The sequence below is a fragment of the Amblyomma maculatum genome, chromosome 1 (assembly GCF_055883805.1).
Source record: "Amblyomma maculatum isolate TAMU_Amacu chromosome 1, ASM5588380v1, whole genome shotgun sequence".
NCBI classification, from domain to species: Eukaryota; Metazoa; Arthropoda; class Arachnida; order Ixodida; family Ixodidae; genus Amblyomma; species Amblyomma maculatum.
The window spans coordinates 59,121,587-59,140,737 of NC_139344.1; the positions used below are offsets into that span (position 1 = coordinate 59,121,587).

At 44.6% G+C, this 19,151-nt stretch overlaps 1 protein-coding gene across 2 annotated transcripts in view; it reads right to left on the reverse strand.

The window, feature by feature from the left end:
• Lim3 (Lim3 homeobox protein) overlaps positions 1-19,151 on the reverse strand; it is a 144,411-nt gene that overhangs the window by 24,562 nt on the left and 100,698 nt on the right. Inside the window, exon 1 of one of the 2 annotated variants that reach the window (XM_084584760.1) lies at positions 11,047-11,128. The exons of the other annotated variant lie outside the window; for it this stretch is intronic. Within the exon in view, the coding sequence (XP_084440886.1) occupies positions 11,047-11,128 (82 nt within the window). Of the gene's footprint in view, positions 1-11,046; positions 11,129-19,151 lie in introns of those variants that run through there. 2 annotated transcript variants of the gene reach the window in all.

The following is a 19,151-nucleotide window of genomic DNA, read 5'->3' on the forward strand; positions in this document are numbered from 1 at the left end:
AAGCGTTATAACTGCCGTAAATGCGAGCATAGCTGTAGCCTTTATGCAATACATGCGATAGGTAGGAGGGGCGTTGTAGTTGACTTAGGGATGACCGAGTTCCACGGGCGTATTTATGAAAGAGAGATAGAAGGGCGATATTTTGACGGACTTTTAATGGATGAAGTGAAAGTTCAAGCTTGAGCTGGATTGCGATGAACTGGAAATTATAATTACGCGAGATGAAACGACAAGTCCTGTTCTTTATTGCTTCCAACTTCTCTAGTAAATGTTTCTGATGAGGTGACCAGATGGAGGAGGCGTACTCTAGGAGCGGACGAACAAACGTTATGTAGGCTAATCTACGAACGTGAGATGTAGTGTTTTGTCGGTTGCGGCGAAGAAATCCTAATGAAAGGGAAGCGTGAGCAGAAATGGTCGTTATATGATCTGCCCAACAAAGATTTGGAGTGAGGTGGACGCCTAGGTTTCTGTACCGTCTAGTCCGAGCCAATGTAACGTTATTAATGTGGTAGAAAAAAATTCCAATTCACTGATTTTCGTGAGAAAGAAATTATGTTACATTTAGAAGTGTTGAAGGTTATCAGCCACGTTTTACACCAGTCGTTAACGCGGTTCAGATTATTTTGAAGTAAAATGTGGTCTTCAATGTTCTCTATTGCACAATAGATGATGCAGTCATCACTAAATATGCGTGTACATGATTAGATGTTACTCGGCAGGTCATTAATATAAATCAAGAAGATCAATGGGCCAATGATGCTTCCTTGCGGCACACCTGATGTGACGTAGGAGGGAGGAGAGGAATAATTATTAACAACGGTGAACGGCTGGCGATTGGAAAGAAAGTTACGGACTTATGATAAAGTTAGTGAATCTAATTTGATGGCAGAAAGTTTAGCTATTAGTCTGCAGTGCGCTACACGATTAAATGCCTTAGAAAAGTCCAAAAAGATGAAGTATGTCTGTAGGTTACTGTTCCTGTTGAAATGTAGGTCAGTGGTCAATTCAAATATCTGCGACTCTCAGGAAAAACCCTTCCTAAATCCATGCTGCCCGGGGAAAAAGGATTTATTAGATTCTAAGTGATTGTACATATGCGATAGATGCGATAATGTGCTCAAGCATCTTGCAGCATATGGAAGATCGGGCGATAATTTTCGCATGAAAGTTTATTGCCACTTTGCCCCTATAATGCAACCCTGAAGGGATTTTTTTTTTTTTCATAGTGCTGATGTTATTACAGCTCACAACTATACCGCTTGCCGTCTGAGTGCTATATTTGAATGTCAAGTGAAAAGTAATATACATAGCCTAGATGCATTGGCACATTTACAGCTGATGGTCGCTTAGGGTAACAAACTGGATTCCAAGAGAAGGAAAGCGTAGCAGGGGGTGGCAGAAGGTTAGGCGGGCGGATGAGGTTAAGAAGTTCGCAAGGGTCAAGTGGACGCAGCTAGCACAGAACCGGGTTAATTGGAGAAAAACGAGAGAGGCCTTCGCCCTGCAGTAGGTATAGTCTGGATGATGATGATGATGATGCGCCTAGGCGTGGAGAATATTGCAATACTACTGTACCACACTTTGATTCTGGTATGGAGAACCTGTGTTTTTCTCTGTATCATTTTTATACTAATATCAGTATATTTTTATTTATTTAGTAGTTTCACTCCTGAACTCAGAGAAATGATTGCAGGTCGAGAAAACTGATTTTACTTATCATGTATTTGTTTTATCCAGCCAATGTGTTTTATTTTTGTTCTGCACTGATCAAGCGTCTTGATTTGTTTATTGCCTATGTTTGTTATTTTCTTTAGTCGTGTCCAAACACCGGGACTATGGACTCATCAAGCCGCGTACTGGCAGCTTTTTTTCATGGCCCTCCATCTGCAGAGCACGTAGCGGAAATGAAGATTAGATTTGACAGCTCGCCCTCAGCTCGCACAGCTCGAGCTTCCCGTCGAAGAAAACATACCGATTTTTTTCTGTCCATATTTTGCTGTTTACGCGCACCCTTGGGTATTATATTTACCTGCTTCTGTTCTTATTTCTAACACGCAACTGAATACGCAATAATAAGCCAAACGTGTTGAGCGATTTAACGCACTGAAATAGCGTTGGACGGAAGACGCTGGCAGTATACCGGGCAGTACGCAGATTGTCTCGATGTCGTGGCACCGTCTTCGTAAGCTGAGAATATGTTACAGTTGCCTCGCAATTAAAGGCCTTTGTCTCAGAGAACCGGAATTGCTGCTTGGACTGGCTTATTATAATCTCCAAAGCCTTGCATTCACGTAATGCGAATCAATCCGAATCGCATGCCCTTTCTAGAGAGACAAAAGCCAAGCGCAACAATGACGAAATCAAGACGGCAAAAGGTTGGGTAGAAGGCAAAAAATTGAAAGAAACGCGTAGCTAGGCTACCAGTAAAGCCTGGTTATAGACCTACCTCGTCGGTAGTAGGACAGGGAACAAAACAGTGCCGCTTCAGCCCTAATAAAGTGTCGTGACCACTAGCTCAGGAGGATTGTTTTGGTCTCTATGTCGCCAACTTTATAAGACATCATAATATCTTGGTTTTGAAACAGACGCGTCAGTTTTTTTTTTTTCTTCGTGTGCTGTTGCTCTCTATAACTGAAGCAAAAGCATCATCTTGAACTACTTGCGCCCCGCTTCAGCTGTGCGTTTTATATCCACTCAATGGGATGAAAAAGGTACAATTTTTTGTTACACAATATTTATCGAAAATATACCATATTAATGCCTTCGAAATTTACCTTTTTTTTCCTTTTTTTTCTGTAATAAAACTTCTACCATGAGCTGGATGGAAAGGCAATACAGACGTTTTACATAGTTGCAACCAATATTGATCATGATATTAATCAACAACATATTCCTATCGCAATTTATCGATGGACTGTGGTTCTCACTGTGTGAAGGCAGTGGCGATAATGTTGGTTACTTCAAAATGAGGCAGCAGTTGACAGAGGGCGGATTCACGACTGCCTAATGTCGTCAGTATTTCGCACACGCGCCTTTTCTGTCGATCACTACTTGACAGCTTTGAGGCTTGGAGTCAAGAGGACTGTGAGTGAACGTACAGTGTATGTTTCAAAAATCTTGCAGCAGCTGGTCTAATTTTTCGTTAGCGCCGATGACTTTATTTTTTTTTACTCACTAACGACTCTCAAAGCTTATCTAAAGATTTTCAATTGAAATAATCTCAGATCTACTCGGCCGCTGTATATTGTTCAGCCTCCTCTTCAAATAATTCTTCACAAGCGCAGAAGAGTGTTTCTGGTCGTCGTTCTGTTAAAACACATATCCAAAGCACAAAGTCTTGCTCAGCTACGTATACATAAAGTTTTCAACAATTATCTGAGAAACTTTTTTGCTCATGGTACCTTGAATCAGGCAGAGACCAGCTCCACGAGTGGAGAATTAGCCTTGTGCCGCTACGATCAGCTGCCACTACGGTTTACCAAGGACATTTGATAACAAGGACCACACAAGGCGCGTTTGGTGCGACGCATGCAATGACTCCCATCTTTCCCTCACCCTAAGGACTTCAATTTATCTAACGAAATAACTCCTTTTTTTTTTTTTCGCTGACTGCCAATCTACACCCGGTGTTCCTTCGTATACCTCATCCTGGCTTCCCGACTCTTTTCACTGATGAGCGGGTTTTGAGCTGGACTCCAGTCGTTTAGCTCAACACATACCACATGACGTCTCGCAGTCTATGTATCTATAGTAGAGCTAGATACGAAGACAATGTTCTTTTTTATTTTGCAAATTTCTATAAACGTTTTTTTTCTTTCGGGTTCGTGCAAAGTGTATTTCTCGGTGACATGGTTGGCCAATCCGGCGTGGTCCGGTGAACATCGAAAAAGATAATCTCCTCTGAATCTGTATGTTCCAAAAACTTGCGAAGCCGAAGACGATGTCACTAAGGCAAGCATTGAAAGTTGAGGGCGTGTGAACGCAGAAATGGATCCGGGGATAACGGTCCCTTTTCTACAATGAACAGTCCTAATTTAGAATGTTATTCCTTACACTAGATGGAATATCAACTGACTGGCTAGCGCGGTAACGCAGGAAAAAAAATTCATACCGTGTAAACCTTTCCTCGTGAATGGTGATCTGATCGAGCCGTACACAGAGAAGTTTATCGCCCTTGATAAGATAAAAAAGAAAAGTCGCCCATGCTTTCTTTTATGTTAGTGGCTGTTAGCTCTCTTTTTATGATCTCATAACGAAGCCCTTCACTTCTTTATTTTCTTGTGTTGATTAACTTGACGAGGGCTTCGAATCCGACGGCCTTGACATCACAGGTAGCGTAAGAGTGTTATCACACAGCTCTCACCTGCCCCCTTATATTACGTTCCACTCGCGGTTTCACTTCCGCTACTTCGGAGGAGGAAGGCGGCACTGGCGAACCCTCTCAAAGATAAGTTACACGCAACATGCATGGCTTATAAAGTACAAGATTGAACAGCCGTCACAGTAGCGATATGTGGTAGAGCACCGAAAGCGAAATTCAAAGGTTGTGAGTAATTCGGATTCCATCAACGACATGTGGTTGTATGTGGTTGTGTGTGTGCGTGTGTTTGTCAGACATCTTCATGATTACGTTATTTCACACTGATCACCTCAAAAGAAAAAGGATTCCCTATGTAGTATTGAACCTTTAAGACGCAGCGAAGGGATAGGAACTAAATGATAAATAATGTGGAACTTCGGGAAACAACTTACGACTGAACGTTTCCCTGCAGGTTAGTACTACATTGTGCTCTGAGGAAGAAAACGAAGGTTGAAACATGAACATGAACTATACAAAGGAAAGAAGTTATGGTCCGCGCAACCCGCTCAGAGTATATCCTTGCTTCTGGTCTAATTTGAAATCCTAACAGGGTTATCACAGTAACAGCGCAGTTAGATAACTAGGCAACCAGGACACGGTTGGGTGCGCGGCAAATGCGGTAAAAAAAATAAAGTGAGCATATACTATAACCTACTTATAGGAAAACAATTATTAACCTCATCTTCTTCGATTGAATACGATGATCCCTGCCCCGAGTGTAAATAAGACCCCTCAGAGAAGCAAACTGTGGGTAAATATAAGAAAATCTGTCCCAATAGAGATCTATCACCCCTTTCTGGCATGCACTCTACGAACAATCGCAGGCGGCGCTCTCTCGTTCATTTGGCCGGATGATGTCGTTCATCATCCCGCCCAACGCTCTGGCGATTAACGCAGTGCTTGCAGTTCGTGAAACTAATCCGATGGTGCCGTATAGCAAGACACCTTTGTCTCAAAGAAAAAAACCTCTCTCCAACCGGACTTCTGTCGATGTTCCATGAGGTACTTGAGTATATTTTCTATTACCAGCCGCTACTGGACTGGCTATCGCTTTCATACTGAAGAAGGAATGAAAAATAAGAAATATCAGTCTAATTGAAGTTGTGTGGCTACAAAGCAACAGTAATTACTAAATAATATTAGTAAAACCATTTGTTTTGAAACTGACTTTTTTTCTCACGTGACGAACTATAGCTGAGTTCGTCCACCAAGCGCCCTATGATGACAACAACAGACAAACCTTCAATGATCTCAATTATTAGCCGACTTTTGATAGTCATATTTACAGCTCGACACAACTAGCCTTGAAAAATATTTCTGGAAGAAGCAGATCCATCTTAATATGAATAAATACGCTGTCAAGCGTACATATATAAAAAAGAATTTAATAAAAAATTTAGTGTGAGTCTCCGTAAATTAAATGGCGGGTGCTGAAAAGCTAAACAATCAATATCATTGAAAAAATTAAAATAAGTAGACTTGACAGATGGTCAGCGTGATAGCTGCACGCAAAGATAATCGCGTCGTATGCGAAAAGTGAGGAGATCGCCTCACCGAACCCAGATATAGTGTCCAGGTGCGTCTTTAGTCTCCTCCATAGCTTCGTGTCGCTCCATCAAATCGCCTTCTAACATGACTGCAAGCGCAGTTCTCAAGGAGTGCGCAACGCACGCGTTTAATGATTCCGTCGCCTTCCCACTCCTCATATTTGCAGGACGGAGAAGTTTGAACGCCGGTTGTTCTTGGGATTGGGTAAAGTGTACATACCCTAATTGTTCGATATCATACTTAGAGCTCTCTAAGATTTTAGCAATCCACGACATTTCCCGACTGTCCAGATTGCCTAAGCTAGGGAAGGAGACACACATCGTGCAACGCGAACCTTCGCAGTAATCAATGCCTGTTCGTCAGCCTATCGCTCGCTGGTCGGTTGTAAGCAAGTGCGACGTGGTGTAGTGCGGCCGTCGTGTCCGTGTTCGCAGCAGTCTAAAAAGTAAGCATTTGCACGCATCCTTGTAAAGTGCGCGAAGTTGTGGGACTTCTTTTTTTTTTTTTTTTCTACATACAGTAGGTCTACAGTGCTGCGTTATTTCTAGATATACTTATAGCTGGCTACGTTACAGTGCCTTTAAGCGCTAGACTAATCCATGAGCAAGGCAGGTCTGACGGAGGGCATTCAACACTGGGATGTCTTAATTCACAAATTTACAGCGAAAGTAAAGCAAGCACATCAGAACGACAATGAAACAAACCAATGTAAGCGTAACTATGCATCGAGGCACTACAATGCATCGACGTAGTACCTCTCTCTAACGAAACAAATTCGTGTGCCATGACGCAATAAAACACTCGCTACTCACAATAAGCACTAATGATAGCTCATTTTTAATGGAGTTTAGCTCAGTTTCATTTCAGCTTTGATGTAGTTTAGAGTTTAATGGAGCAGTAAAACGCGCCGTAGTCAAGCAGTCAGGATTGATTTGGACTTAAGATGCGCCACATGAAATAAAATAGCTGCAACGGGATCCTACGGGTTTCCTTTGCTCGCAAGAGGGGACAGCAGGGTTGGTTTCGTGTGCACCTACTTGGAAAGAAATCATCGAATGAGCCAATAAAACAAATCAAAAAGATAAAAACTCTTAGGCTATCGAGGACATCATTGAACAGTGCTGACGATCTGGAAGTGGAACGTAGACAATAGAGGCTCACGGCTGCGCTCTGTGGCATTGCACATCTCTTACCCAAACATCGTCGGTATTAAGCGAAATACTTAATGTTCATTGCTGTTCAATGCTCCCTGTTATTCCGTTGTTGTTTTCTCTTGTCTTTTAGGATGTATTGTAAACTGTCTGTAAAATTGTGACTTTTTTACCCACTCTTGTATGAGTCTGTCAAAAGGCTTACAGTATAAATAAATAAATAAATAACAGAGGGAAATAGTGAAAGGATAAAAGGAGAGAGAGTTTAAATGTCAACCTAGTACCTGTCCATTCTCGCTACCAAACTGCAAGTGCGAACTCGCTCGAGCTGAGAAGCTTGTGACGTGGTAAATTAGGCTGTTCTAAGTGGCGAATGCAGAAAAAGGTTGCGCAACACCAGTGATGAACGACTGACGACAACAATCTAACGTAATAGCTTTAAAAGTCTCCCCCCCCCCCTTTTTTTTTTTTTTTGTGAGGAGAATTCTTCGGTTATTGTGGGCACCGGTGGGATCTCGAGAAAATTGCGAAGTGGTTGAAAGGGTGATGACATCACCAGGAATAGAAACTGCTGAAAACATCGTATAAAAGAGAATATAAAGCCCTATCATGATAGAAGCCTGATCATGATATTTAAGCCGGTGAAAATATAATTGCGCTGAAAAGAAAAACCGTCAATTGAACATGTGATCCATGCGCGGATCGTAGACTAGCAGGTCGCGGTTCACACACAAGACACGACATGGGTCGCGAGTCTGGCACACTACATCTAGGCCACCGAGGCACATAGTTCCGCTTAGTTAAATGGAAGTTTTTTGTTACTTTTGATTAAAAAAAAAACTTTAAAAAACAAAAAAGAAACAGTGTTCGTGTCTACAAAGTGGTATGCGAAGAGTGCCCCATGGCGTTTGAGGAACCTCTTAACATGGTTCTTACTACCCCAGCTTAACTGTCCCATTTATTTTATTTGGCTTGGTTTGTAGGGTTTAACCTCCCAAAGCGACTAAGGCTATGACAGACGCCGTTGTGGAGGACTCCAGAAATTTCGACCACCTGGGGTTCTTTAACGTGTATTGGAATCGCCAAGCCCACGGAGGCCACTCCGTTTCACCTCCATTGAAACGCAGCCGCCGATGGTCGGGTTCGAACCCGAGTGCTCCGGCACCGTAGTCAGGCATTTTAACCACTGCACCACCGTGGCGGGGCAAACGAGGTGATTAGCACAACGCTAATGCGGCATGCGGATGTCATTATACGTGTTTCCTGTGCACACAATAAATTTAATAAACAGAGTATACCCTACTAACTACAATTATTCATCATATCATCATTTATTATGCATCTAAAACGTAAAAGTGGAAAGTGCAAGAACAAAAGAAGATGATATAAAACTGAGGGAAAAGGCAGGGGAAGTGTCCGCACCGAATGAGCATGATGGAATCCGCGAAAAAACGCGGAAACGCGCGCCTAAAGGAGTAAGGTGAAGATAAGCCGCCCCGCAGATCTTTTTACCGAGTAACCGCGGCTACAATCGCACCTTCACAAGATAACCTTGTTCCTTGATGTGCGTTGCAATGGGTTTAACGATTGTGGAAGGATCTTCAGAGAGCAGAGGAGCACCGTAGCGTGAGCATAAGTGTCCCCTTTGTCGCCACCGGGACGCGCACATGCACGCGCACACAAAGGAAGATCTCGACACCCATTTCGCGTCCCAAAAAAGCGGGGCAATGCAAGAGGCGTCCGTTTATCTCGTGGCGGACGATACGACCGACCGCACCGGCTGTCGTTCAAATAAGGACTGCGAAAAAAAAAACACACACACACACACACACAGTGCAACTAACGTTTAGTTTCCACAATAGAGAAGGAAACCCAATGCGCAACGTACTTGGAGTGAAGGAAAACGAGCGCCCTCTAAGGCTCTTTTGTCCACGTTCTGTATGGCTCCTTGTCCGCTTGAGAGGAGCGCGATTGTATTTCACAAAGGTAGTAACGGAGTCGACGCTCAGAACATGCAATTTCTTGCCAGCGTCTTAGTTCTGTTGCTTTTCAGTTGGTCTTTTGTTGTGTACACGTTATAGTTAACGCAATGCAACGGTTGCTCGCTAGCGTGTCATATTGTTATTCATGTAATCTGTATTCTTGCAGTGTCGTCGCGCCTGCGTCATGAATTGTCCGACTTTCAGGGCCCAATGTCCTTAAACAGCAGCTCATTTCTTGCTTATCGACGGTTCTGTTTGAAACATTTTCGAACTACCGCGCCTGGCATCTTTGTTCTTTTTCATCACCCCGTCCGCAAGATTAGAAGTTCTCTGGCGGGAAAAGGGGTGCTTGGAAAAGGCGCAAGGACATTCCAGCAACCAGTCGTTCTGTATAAGAGGTGGCCTGCTCAAGCTGACAGTATTCGGCGCATGAAGGTCCCAGTAAATCCCACTGGAACCGCATTGCTATCTTAAGGAGGAGCAGAGAGGGAGAGCGGATCATAACTCTCTCCGCAGTGTAACACGCAACGTCCATAATATATATGACAGAAAATTTTTATGAGCCTACGGAAAGGTGTAGATAGAACTAAGATATGCACGAAAGAAAGCTGATTCAGTAAAAATCGCGGTGCATGACTACGTTCGCTGAACAGAGCGAATTAGGCGTTAAAACTGCCACCCTTCGTCCTCCGACTGCTGGAGGCTCTGATCGAGCTCCCGCGATAAATAAACTCACTTTAGTGCACGTTTAATTACGTAGTGTTGGGCAAGCTTGCTGGTTAATTTCGCTTACAGTTGAGCACAAGATAACAAAAGAAGCGAGGAAACTAGTTGGACGTAACCCGAATACTGAAGACAATATTATTTGTGGAGAGTTCGCAACACGCCACACCTCAGGCCACCATTTTCGCTACATCATCCACAAAGCGATATATTGAGGGAAACTGTTCTACACCATGATTACTAAATCCAGCTGGGGTAGGCGCTGTCAGAAAAATATGTTACTGTCAGCATATAATCTTTCATCTTCGCCGATAACAAAAATGTTATCATTGGTCGCCATTGAAAACGATGCGCAGATGCACGGGCAAAATGAACAGAACGAAAAGAAGAAATAAACACGGACAAGGAGGTTCCGTCGAGTACCTTGTCCGTATTTCTTTCTTCCGTCCTATTCATTTTGCGCCGTGTATCTGCTCATCATGTACCAACTAGGTTAACAGTCGCTTCTTCTGAACTTCATTAGAAAAAGATGTTTGATATCTTAATGCCAACACTGTCTGCTACAACGCGTGATTGGTGCAACGACAAAACTGGCATCTCCGAGCAAGAAGTGCAGTCGTGAGCAAGCTGTCTAGAACACTCGAGGTCTGCGCTGCAAAACAAAAGATCAGAAATAAAAAGAAAGTGAGTAGTAGTTTTCGCAATGTTTGCGCTCAGTCGATGATGCAGGGCTATACGCGAGCAAAAAAGAGACAAGCACCAGGCATCCAAGATAACATGCTCGCTAAGAGTTGCGCCTTTCATTTTTCTCCGTGTTTTTTTCCCCGCAGCTGATTTCTTCCGCGCATGAGCTCAATGTGACGTGCTTTCGAGTAGGCATCGTGCGCGGGGCTGAAGCTTTGCGCTGTTAATACTGTCGTCAGAGATTTCAACATACAGAAGTAGGGAAACTCTCAGAGCGTAATGCACTTCTGTAACTCAGCGTCAAGTAAGCGCAAAGGGGGGAGCCTTTGCGTTCACCAGAGCCAAGCGAGAAATGTGGCACGGTCTTTGTGAGTGGAGTTCTCACAGCCGTCGTACAAATGAAAGGCAAGTGACGAGGCTCCTAGGCTGCAATTTCTATTATCACATTCTATCGAAAACGGAGCAGTTAAATGTCCCGGAACTCCCCCCTTGCAAAGGCGGCAGTGAACGAGGTCCAATGGCTTGACTGTTGCAGAATTCAAACATGTACAATTTACGAAACCATGGTAAGTGAGATGGTAAAGGAGCAACTTACTTGCTAGGACTGGATGGCAGAACGGATTGAACATCGTTGACAGCGATATGGACACGGTCATAGTTTGCTCCAACAGACCCATGAGCGCCCCTGTTTCAGAGGCATGGAAACCTCCGATCGCAGTCCTGACCAGCGCTGAGCGAGGTTCTCGTCTGGAGGCGAGCTTCAGGCGCCGCGCTGATCGACGATGGATTTCGCCATCGTGCACAAGTGACGACGATGGCAAACGCCGCCGTGATATCGGCGGCGCGTGATAAAAAGCCGGGACTCGGCCCCAGCGCGCGAAAGCCAGGAGCGCGGAGCTAGCCTCGTACCTGCTGACCTGGACGAACGACGAGGCCGTTTTGGAAACAAATCTCTCCCTCAGCCTGTTGGCCACCACGTGCAGGATTTTGTGAGAGGGCCGAGAGAAGGGACGGCGGGAGTCTGTCGCGTGCTACTTTGGGGAAGCGGAAACAGAAGCACAGTGAAAATGGGGAAAGCCTGGGGTGGCGCTGGAAGCGCCGCCACGCGGTGTCAGGGCTCGGATGAAGACTAGCGAGAGAGCGACGGGGAGAGAGAGGTAGGCTTGAAAAAACGGGACGTGCCCTTTCGATCTCATCCCACTCTGCGCCAGCCAATCGCGACACGCGGGACTGAAGCGGGGGGGAAAGGGAAAGATTTCAAGGGAGAGTGAGTTGAATGAAAGGGAGGATGGCGCAGAGAGGACAACCCGACGCTGCGCGCTAGTGAGTTCAGCGAGTCTGCGGATCACTCAGCGGGAACGCGCTTTCTAGTCTGGGCGTTCGTTTTAACAGCTCCAGTAAGCGCAAGCAGCTGTAGATGTAGTCAGGCTCACGGCAGCCTGACGGCATTCTCAACTGCGTCGTCCTATGTAATACGTTTTTAATATCATTTCCCTCGAATAACGTAGTTTCGTTTTTGATCGGCTTGTGCTGTGTTTATGCTATGAGTTCAGTGGGATAAAGGACCGTTTGTTATGGATGGTATATGTTCAGTTCCAACGGATCATTATTTGGCGAAATGACTTTGATAAAATTATGGAAGCCTGCCGTCAGTATCATGGCGAATAGGAGGACACGTTGAGTTACGAACGAATAAACTTTTACGGATCAGGATTCTGTACAAAGTGAAGCCGGCAGCAATAGTCGACCATGAGGCAGAAAATGATTTTCGGTATAACCGGTGAAGCAATGCAAGAACAATGAAGCCTATCATGATACTGTAAATACTATTTAAGATACGGTTAGACCAAGCACAGTGAAACAAATTCAGAGAGGTTCAAAGTCGCCTACGCTAATTTCCAGCGTTTTCTTCGCTCACCAAAGTTAATTAATTAGTAAAGACTACTTAGCTGTTTTTAATTATTGGCTTGAAAGAAAAATTGTCAATGCAGAAGTTGTAGATCTCGAAAAACGACTAGCTACGTTGTTTCAATCGAACTAGCGCTTACGTGAAGTGATATGTTTACCAGCCGAAAACAGCGCCTGGCGCAATAAAAAAAAAAAAAATTCTTCCTTGTGACTGCAGCGTCGCTCTAAAAGCCTCGAGATGCATCTGAGATAACACAATCCGCTTTTTAGGGCCGTGTTCTCTACGATGAAGCTGGAGCCCTATTCTCGACAAGTCGCCATTGTGTTCAAATTGTGACGTACGAGTAACGTGTGCATCAGGACGGTGCCAGGATACGTAAGCACACAATTGAGTTACGAAGTCTGAAGAAAAAGAGAAATAAAGTGACAGAAAAAAGTGATCTGTTGTCTGCAACTATATATTGGCGCCAAGTATGAAAAACGACGGTGCTCCTGCAGGAACCGATGCTCTGCGGTGCATTCCGTGATTTGGAAGCCTCGGGTTGCAGTGAGGCGAGCGAAGTATGTTGTGGCGTTGCGGTATTAGTCTGTCATGACATACTTGCGGTCGAACATTCGGCATCGGCTACGCACGGAAAGGCTGCGCGAGTTTCAGCTGAAGAGCAAGAAAGGCAACGAAATATTCGCAGTGGTGCAAAATGGGAGCGGAAAGTAGCATTTCTGTTCAAGCACCGATGACCTCTCGCGTTCACTTATCAGCGGCTTTTAAATACAAGAACTAGAGCGTTTAAGGACTTGGTCGTAAACAGAAGGAATCGATAGATTTCCAAAGTAGCTCTAGCACTGACGAAGAGGCGCCGGCGCAGCCGGTAATGTCCATCTCTGAGGGCAATGCTCGCAGTCTCAAAGTATCAATTACTGTTAGATACTGGCTGGGCTAACCACCTTTTTCGAAAAGCCGCGTTATGACCAGCTACCGTCAGGTAACATATGTGGCGGCTTGAGTTGTGTAGAGCACGGAAAGCAGCACGGAGAGAGAAAGAGATGTTCCACACGCACAAGAAGTGGAAGGCATAAGCTGGGCCTCGCACCTAGTCGGTTAAATTTTCATGCGCTGGCGTGCGATAAGCTCTTGCGAAACGCAAAAGATGTCCGAGAAAGAGAACGAAACAGAATAGGAGGAAGGCTAATTAGGCGAGTCTCAGCTTACCGTACACGTGCAGAGGGGCATAAACGGACAGTAAGGAAAGAAAGCGAACGATGACTGAGGAAATCATGGTGTGAAGCTAGGGCAGCGCCGCGCACGCGTATTCCTTACTGTCGAAACGGTAAAATGCAAATCAATAAAGGGAGATATTTTTCAGGCTGTATTAAAAAAAAAGGGATCAACACAAAATGTCACTCAGCTACATCATATGATTAGAGCCTACCGTTAACGTGCTCCGGAGTACTTATATATTTTTCTAAAAAAATAAGCAAATGGTGAGCCCGCATGCATATTAAAAAAAAAAAAAACTTCATATATGAAACACATCACATGTGGCAAGCAAACTTGTGCCATGTATATGAAACATACATTCCTTTATTGAAATAGAAGCTGTGAGTATGTTTGCTTGCTTTGCCTATCGTGGAAAGGCTCTTCAATTCATTAACATTGCAGTGAGTGCATAGTGCAAGGCAAAAAAGGCAGTGTTTAGGGCCGACGTTTAAGAAAGTCTTTGGTGATCTCTCGCTGCTTGTCGCGCGAAGTTCCTGCACAACCATCGAATTATAAGACCTCACGACCGGTTCTACTCACGAACCGATCAGACAGATAATTAGAAAGCATCGCGGTGCTCTCTGGAATTCATGATGGTTTGTTGGACGCTATTTAACACAGAGAGAACGAGAAGAAAACACAGGACTGATGCCTTTATTTCTCTTGCTTTTTTTTTTTTTTTGTCTCAGTGTTAAAGAGCGCCCATGAAACCATTATGAACAACCTACAACTCGCCCAACTTCCCCTTCTCTGAAATGCCTCGTCACGCGCAGATCAAGCACTTGAGTTAGCGGGCCGCATTGCTGCGCTTGGCAACGACGGCGCGGATCGATGGTTTCTCTATGAGAGCAAAGCATTTGCAACGGGAGGGTAGGTACGACCCTCGTGCGGCTGTAAATCTGCGTCTTCATTATTATTCCTCTAAAAGATGAATCAGCTAATAAGTTCCTTTATAACGTCGTTTCAGTGCTTTCTGCAATTCCAACAAGATGTGTCAGCTTACTTCACCACCCACCAAACTCTGTACTAAACTGCAGTGAGCTAACAGCCGCCTACACTTCACGTCGAATTCGCCAAGTTTTTTTCGCGGCCGCGTCAAGTGGTTCAAAATGCGGCGCCCAACCTAGGTCATTTACAGCAATGGCAGAACATCCTTTACGTATTGAAACGTAATTTTGACGTCATCTATACATGTTTATGGATGACGTATTTCCCGCCACACAACGTCAGCCGATAAGATTTCAGGAGTCGGCTCTTGACAGTGGGCAGTTCATTTCAGCCCATTCGTAATGCAAGCGTAACTGCTTCCCTTTCTATCATATATACCTCTGTTTTCCCTCCGCAGTTACTTATATATACCCTCCATGCATCATGAATACCGCTGCTGAAATTCCGATTTCACGCTCACGTCATTTTTACGTCACCGCAAAAAGCCATTTCGACACACCGAAATTTCGCGCCACAAATTTGAAATACGTGACTGTTCTGAGAACCAATCAGAGAAAAAAATGGCACCGAACGGCAGCCATGTTTGTCGAGAATAGGGCCCCTGGTTGTACGCACTTGGCGAATGATTTAAATAACAACTGGTCACGTAACAGCGTTTTTTGAAGCGAGAAGGGCGGCCTAAATCTTAGCGTGAATGTACGTAGCTTGCCGTTTTTCGAGGAGGACTGCAACTTTTGTATTGACGCTTTTTCTCTGAAGTCAATAAACAAACTGGATTCCAAGGGAAGGAAAGCGTAGCAGGGGGAGGCAGAAAGTTAGGTGGGCGGATGAGATTAAGAAGTTCGCAGGGGTCAAGTGGATGCAGCTAGCACAGAACCGGGTTAAGTGGAGAAATATGGGAGAGGCCTTCGCCCTGCAGTGGGTATAATCAGGCTGATGATGATGATGATGAATAAATAAAAATTAGATAATTAGTCCTTAGTATAAAATTTGGTGAACGAAAAAATTACTGGACATTAGCAAGGCGACTCTGAACAGTTCTGAATTGATTTCACTGTTCTGGGGTGGGGCCCATCGCATTTTTTAAATGCTTGGTCCACGTTACCTGGGACACCGGGTAGATATGTATGTATGTATGTATGTATGTATGTATGTATGTATGTATGTATGTATGTATGTATGTATGTATGTATGTATGTATGTATGTATGTATGTATGTATGTATGTATGTATGTATGTATGTATGTATGTATGTATGTATGTATGTATGTATGTATGTATGTATGTATGTATGTATGTATGTATGTATGTATGTATGCATGCATGCATGCATGCATGCATGCATGCATGCATGCATGCATGCATGTATGTATGTATGTATGTATGTATGTATGTATGTATGTATGTATGTATGTATGTATGTATGTATGTATGTATGTATGTATGTATGTATGTATGTACGTATGTATGTATGTATGTATGTATGTATGTATGTATGTATGTATGTATGTATGTATGTATCTTCTTGGTACAAATCTGCTCCAACTTGCGGGATTCGCCTAAAGAATGGCCTGGCTAATTGCCCCTAAGCTTCAATTTTCAGGTTGCACAGGCGTTTGGCTATCTGGTATTTCATTATACGAAAATTAATAATGACCATAAAGCAGCGAAGTAACGCACGCTACAAAAAAGCAAAACATTCAGCCAAAGTTGTTGTCATGCATTTTTGATAACCTTTGTGCTACTGCCTCCAGCCGTCATTTTTTTTTTTTTTTCCTGCTTAATTTCTGGGCACGTTTATGGACACTTATTTTGTAAACGGCTGCGAAGTAAACCTGAAGGGAATACTACTACCTTGAAAAATCATCGCCACATATAAAGAAAAAACTGCCAGATCTAACTGCCCATTTTGAAAAATATTTTTCGCGATAAAATTTTTCTCAAACTAGAGCGGAAACAAAAGAGTCAGAGCTGTAGCAATTGAAGCAACATTGAAAAGTTCATACAAACTAATTTTTCCGCCACTGCCTGTCTTGTCAATGAATTACGCCCGCGGCATTTCAAGTGGAGCCTGTTATTAGCTGTACCCATATGACGTTATGTAGTTTATGACACTTCTAATAAGGTAGATTACTGTGAAAGTGCATAGAGAAGTTATGGCAGCTTCACATTTCAGCCGGGAAATAGGCTTTCAGCAACATTATAATCTGCTTCAGTTCCGTTAATTCTCACCGATAGTACGCATCTCCCAGAAATTTGTAAGACTTCTAAAGGGAAGTGGCCACAAAATGGGTTCCTGCGAAAGTCGACCAGCCAACGAACACGGCTCCACACTACGAAGCCTTCGCCGTTCGAAGCTATTCGAGCCGCGGCACCGGTGCAGTAGCCGTGTCCTAGTGAAGCGGCATACGCGCAGAATGCGGCTTCGAATCGGGCGCACAGAACCAGCCACCTCTTTCTGTACTACGAAAAAGGCGCACAGACGCTTACCAGCGCATCACTGCGACTCTTCGCTTTCCTATTCACCGCACCCTGCAAGTGTAGATCGCAGCGATGTGTTCTACCTCCACTCCCGTTATCGCGATTGTCTACCTTTGTTGCCTCTGTAGGCGTCAATTGACGCCAGCAGAGATATCGGAAATAAAAAAAATAAAAAAACAGCTCGGAAGCATAAGATACAGCGGAGCCAGAGAAAGAAGTTGAGATACGGTTTCCTTCTTGCTTTCATTTGGCCATGGAGGCTTGTTTCGTCACTGCAGCCGCTTCGCCAAGTAGTAGGGCTTAACACGTCTCCGCCTGTGATGGCCCACGAGGACTCCTTGGGACGCGGTGGTTCGAAGTATAGTTACTATAGCGCAATCTAAGCGTACGAGTAAAAGCGTACATCGCTGCACTGCGATCTGTCCTTGGATCACGGATTACTTCTTAAGTGCATTATTGTTTCATTAAGGTCTCGAAATTCGGTGACACTTTCAGTGCCTTTCCCTCGTCTTGAATCATTGGTGTGAACGCACGAGATGCAGGGAAATGACGTTAACAGAGTTTTATCCCTAAATCAGTGTTATCCACCGGCTCGAGTTCGCTGTGCACTTACGTCTAATGGCCTTTATTCATGTTAAAGCCGTGGGGACACAAAACAAGTAAGATGTAACTAGCAGCTTTGGAGGGGGGGGGGGGGGGGGACGGTTTTCCGCACGTATTCGCCGTGTACGTGCAAGCGCACTGCATCGAGCTTGACCGACTCAGAACGCGTCCGCGCTGCTGGCCATATTGCCGACCGAAGCAAAGCGTGCGTACGCTCGGCCCAGTCCAGTCCGCGCGCCGTTTCCTCGTCACAACGGTCACCGTGCTGAAAGAGAGAGATACGCGGAAGGGGACTGGAAAGGAGGTACGGCGCGGTAATAACAGTAAAGCGCCCGCTCGGTTGAGGGGCTCCGTCCCCCTTAGCGCGAACGCCGTTTCATCGGCCCGCCAAGTCCAAGCCTGCCGAAATGAGCTGGAACGCGTTGCTGCTTCGGAGAAGCGGACCTCCCTGGCATAAACAGACGAGGGGATTGCGGGCTGCTGCCGCCGGAGCAGTGCGGGCCGACCGAAAAGCTCGTATGCTAGGCTTCAGCAGTCCCTCGCTCCTTTTCCCGCCAGGAAGGTTTCAGGTGGAGAATTGGATGTGCACTGCTACCAGGGACGCGATCAAGGCTCCGCGGAAACGGGCAGCGACAACGAGAAGCGCGAACCAGCAACGCGATACGCTGCGCCCCTCCCCTTCTTCGCAGATTTTGCGGCTTAAGTGCGGTTTTATAGTGGAAAAGTGGCAGGGGCACAACACAAGTCGCATCGCCCTTCTTCTTAAGCGCTCTTTCAATGTTAGGAAACAATTATATGCAAGTTTCAGCGAGCGTGTTCACCTGTGGCCTAGCCTGCTACGCCGCTGGCTAACAGCAGTTGCAGGCGAAACGAATTAACGAATTTCAACATACCCAAGTGCGAAACGATCCCGAAGATGTATATATATATATATATATATATATATATATATATATATATATATATATATATATATATATATATATATATATATATATATATGTGTATATATATGTATATGTTCGGATCCCACCATCGGCACGTTGTTTTTTCTTCTACTTTGTGTTCTAATTATCTTTCCCCTAAACAGAATACATTACTAATTTCTGTGATTATCAAAGTAAACATTAAAAAAAAAAAAAAAGACATAAAGTACCATCCCCAACGCTTTCCTTGGCCTCGCCGACTGTTGGCTTCTTTCCTTCATGTATTATAACGAGCACCCTCATTTCCCCTTGATTGATCTGCTTGTAGCTTACGGGGGTCTCGGTTCTGGCAGTCTTGAAGCCATAGATAGCGTAAGAGGGTTCTAGCACAGCTTTCGCCCTCGCTCTTGATCACGTTCTACGTGACGCTGGCGGTAACAAAGGACGTCCCACGTCCGCCGCTATGGCTGAGGGTGGCGCTGGTGAACACTCTCAAGGTTCGTATACAGACAACATAAATACCCAAGAAAGTAGCAGGGGGGACAGCGGCCGATGTAGCTCAGTTGGAAGAGCACC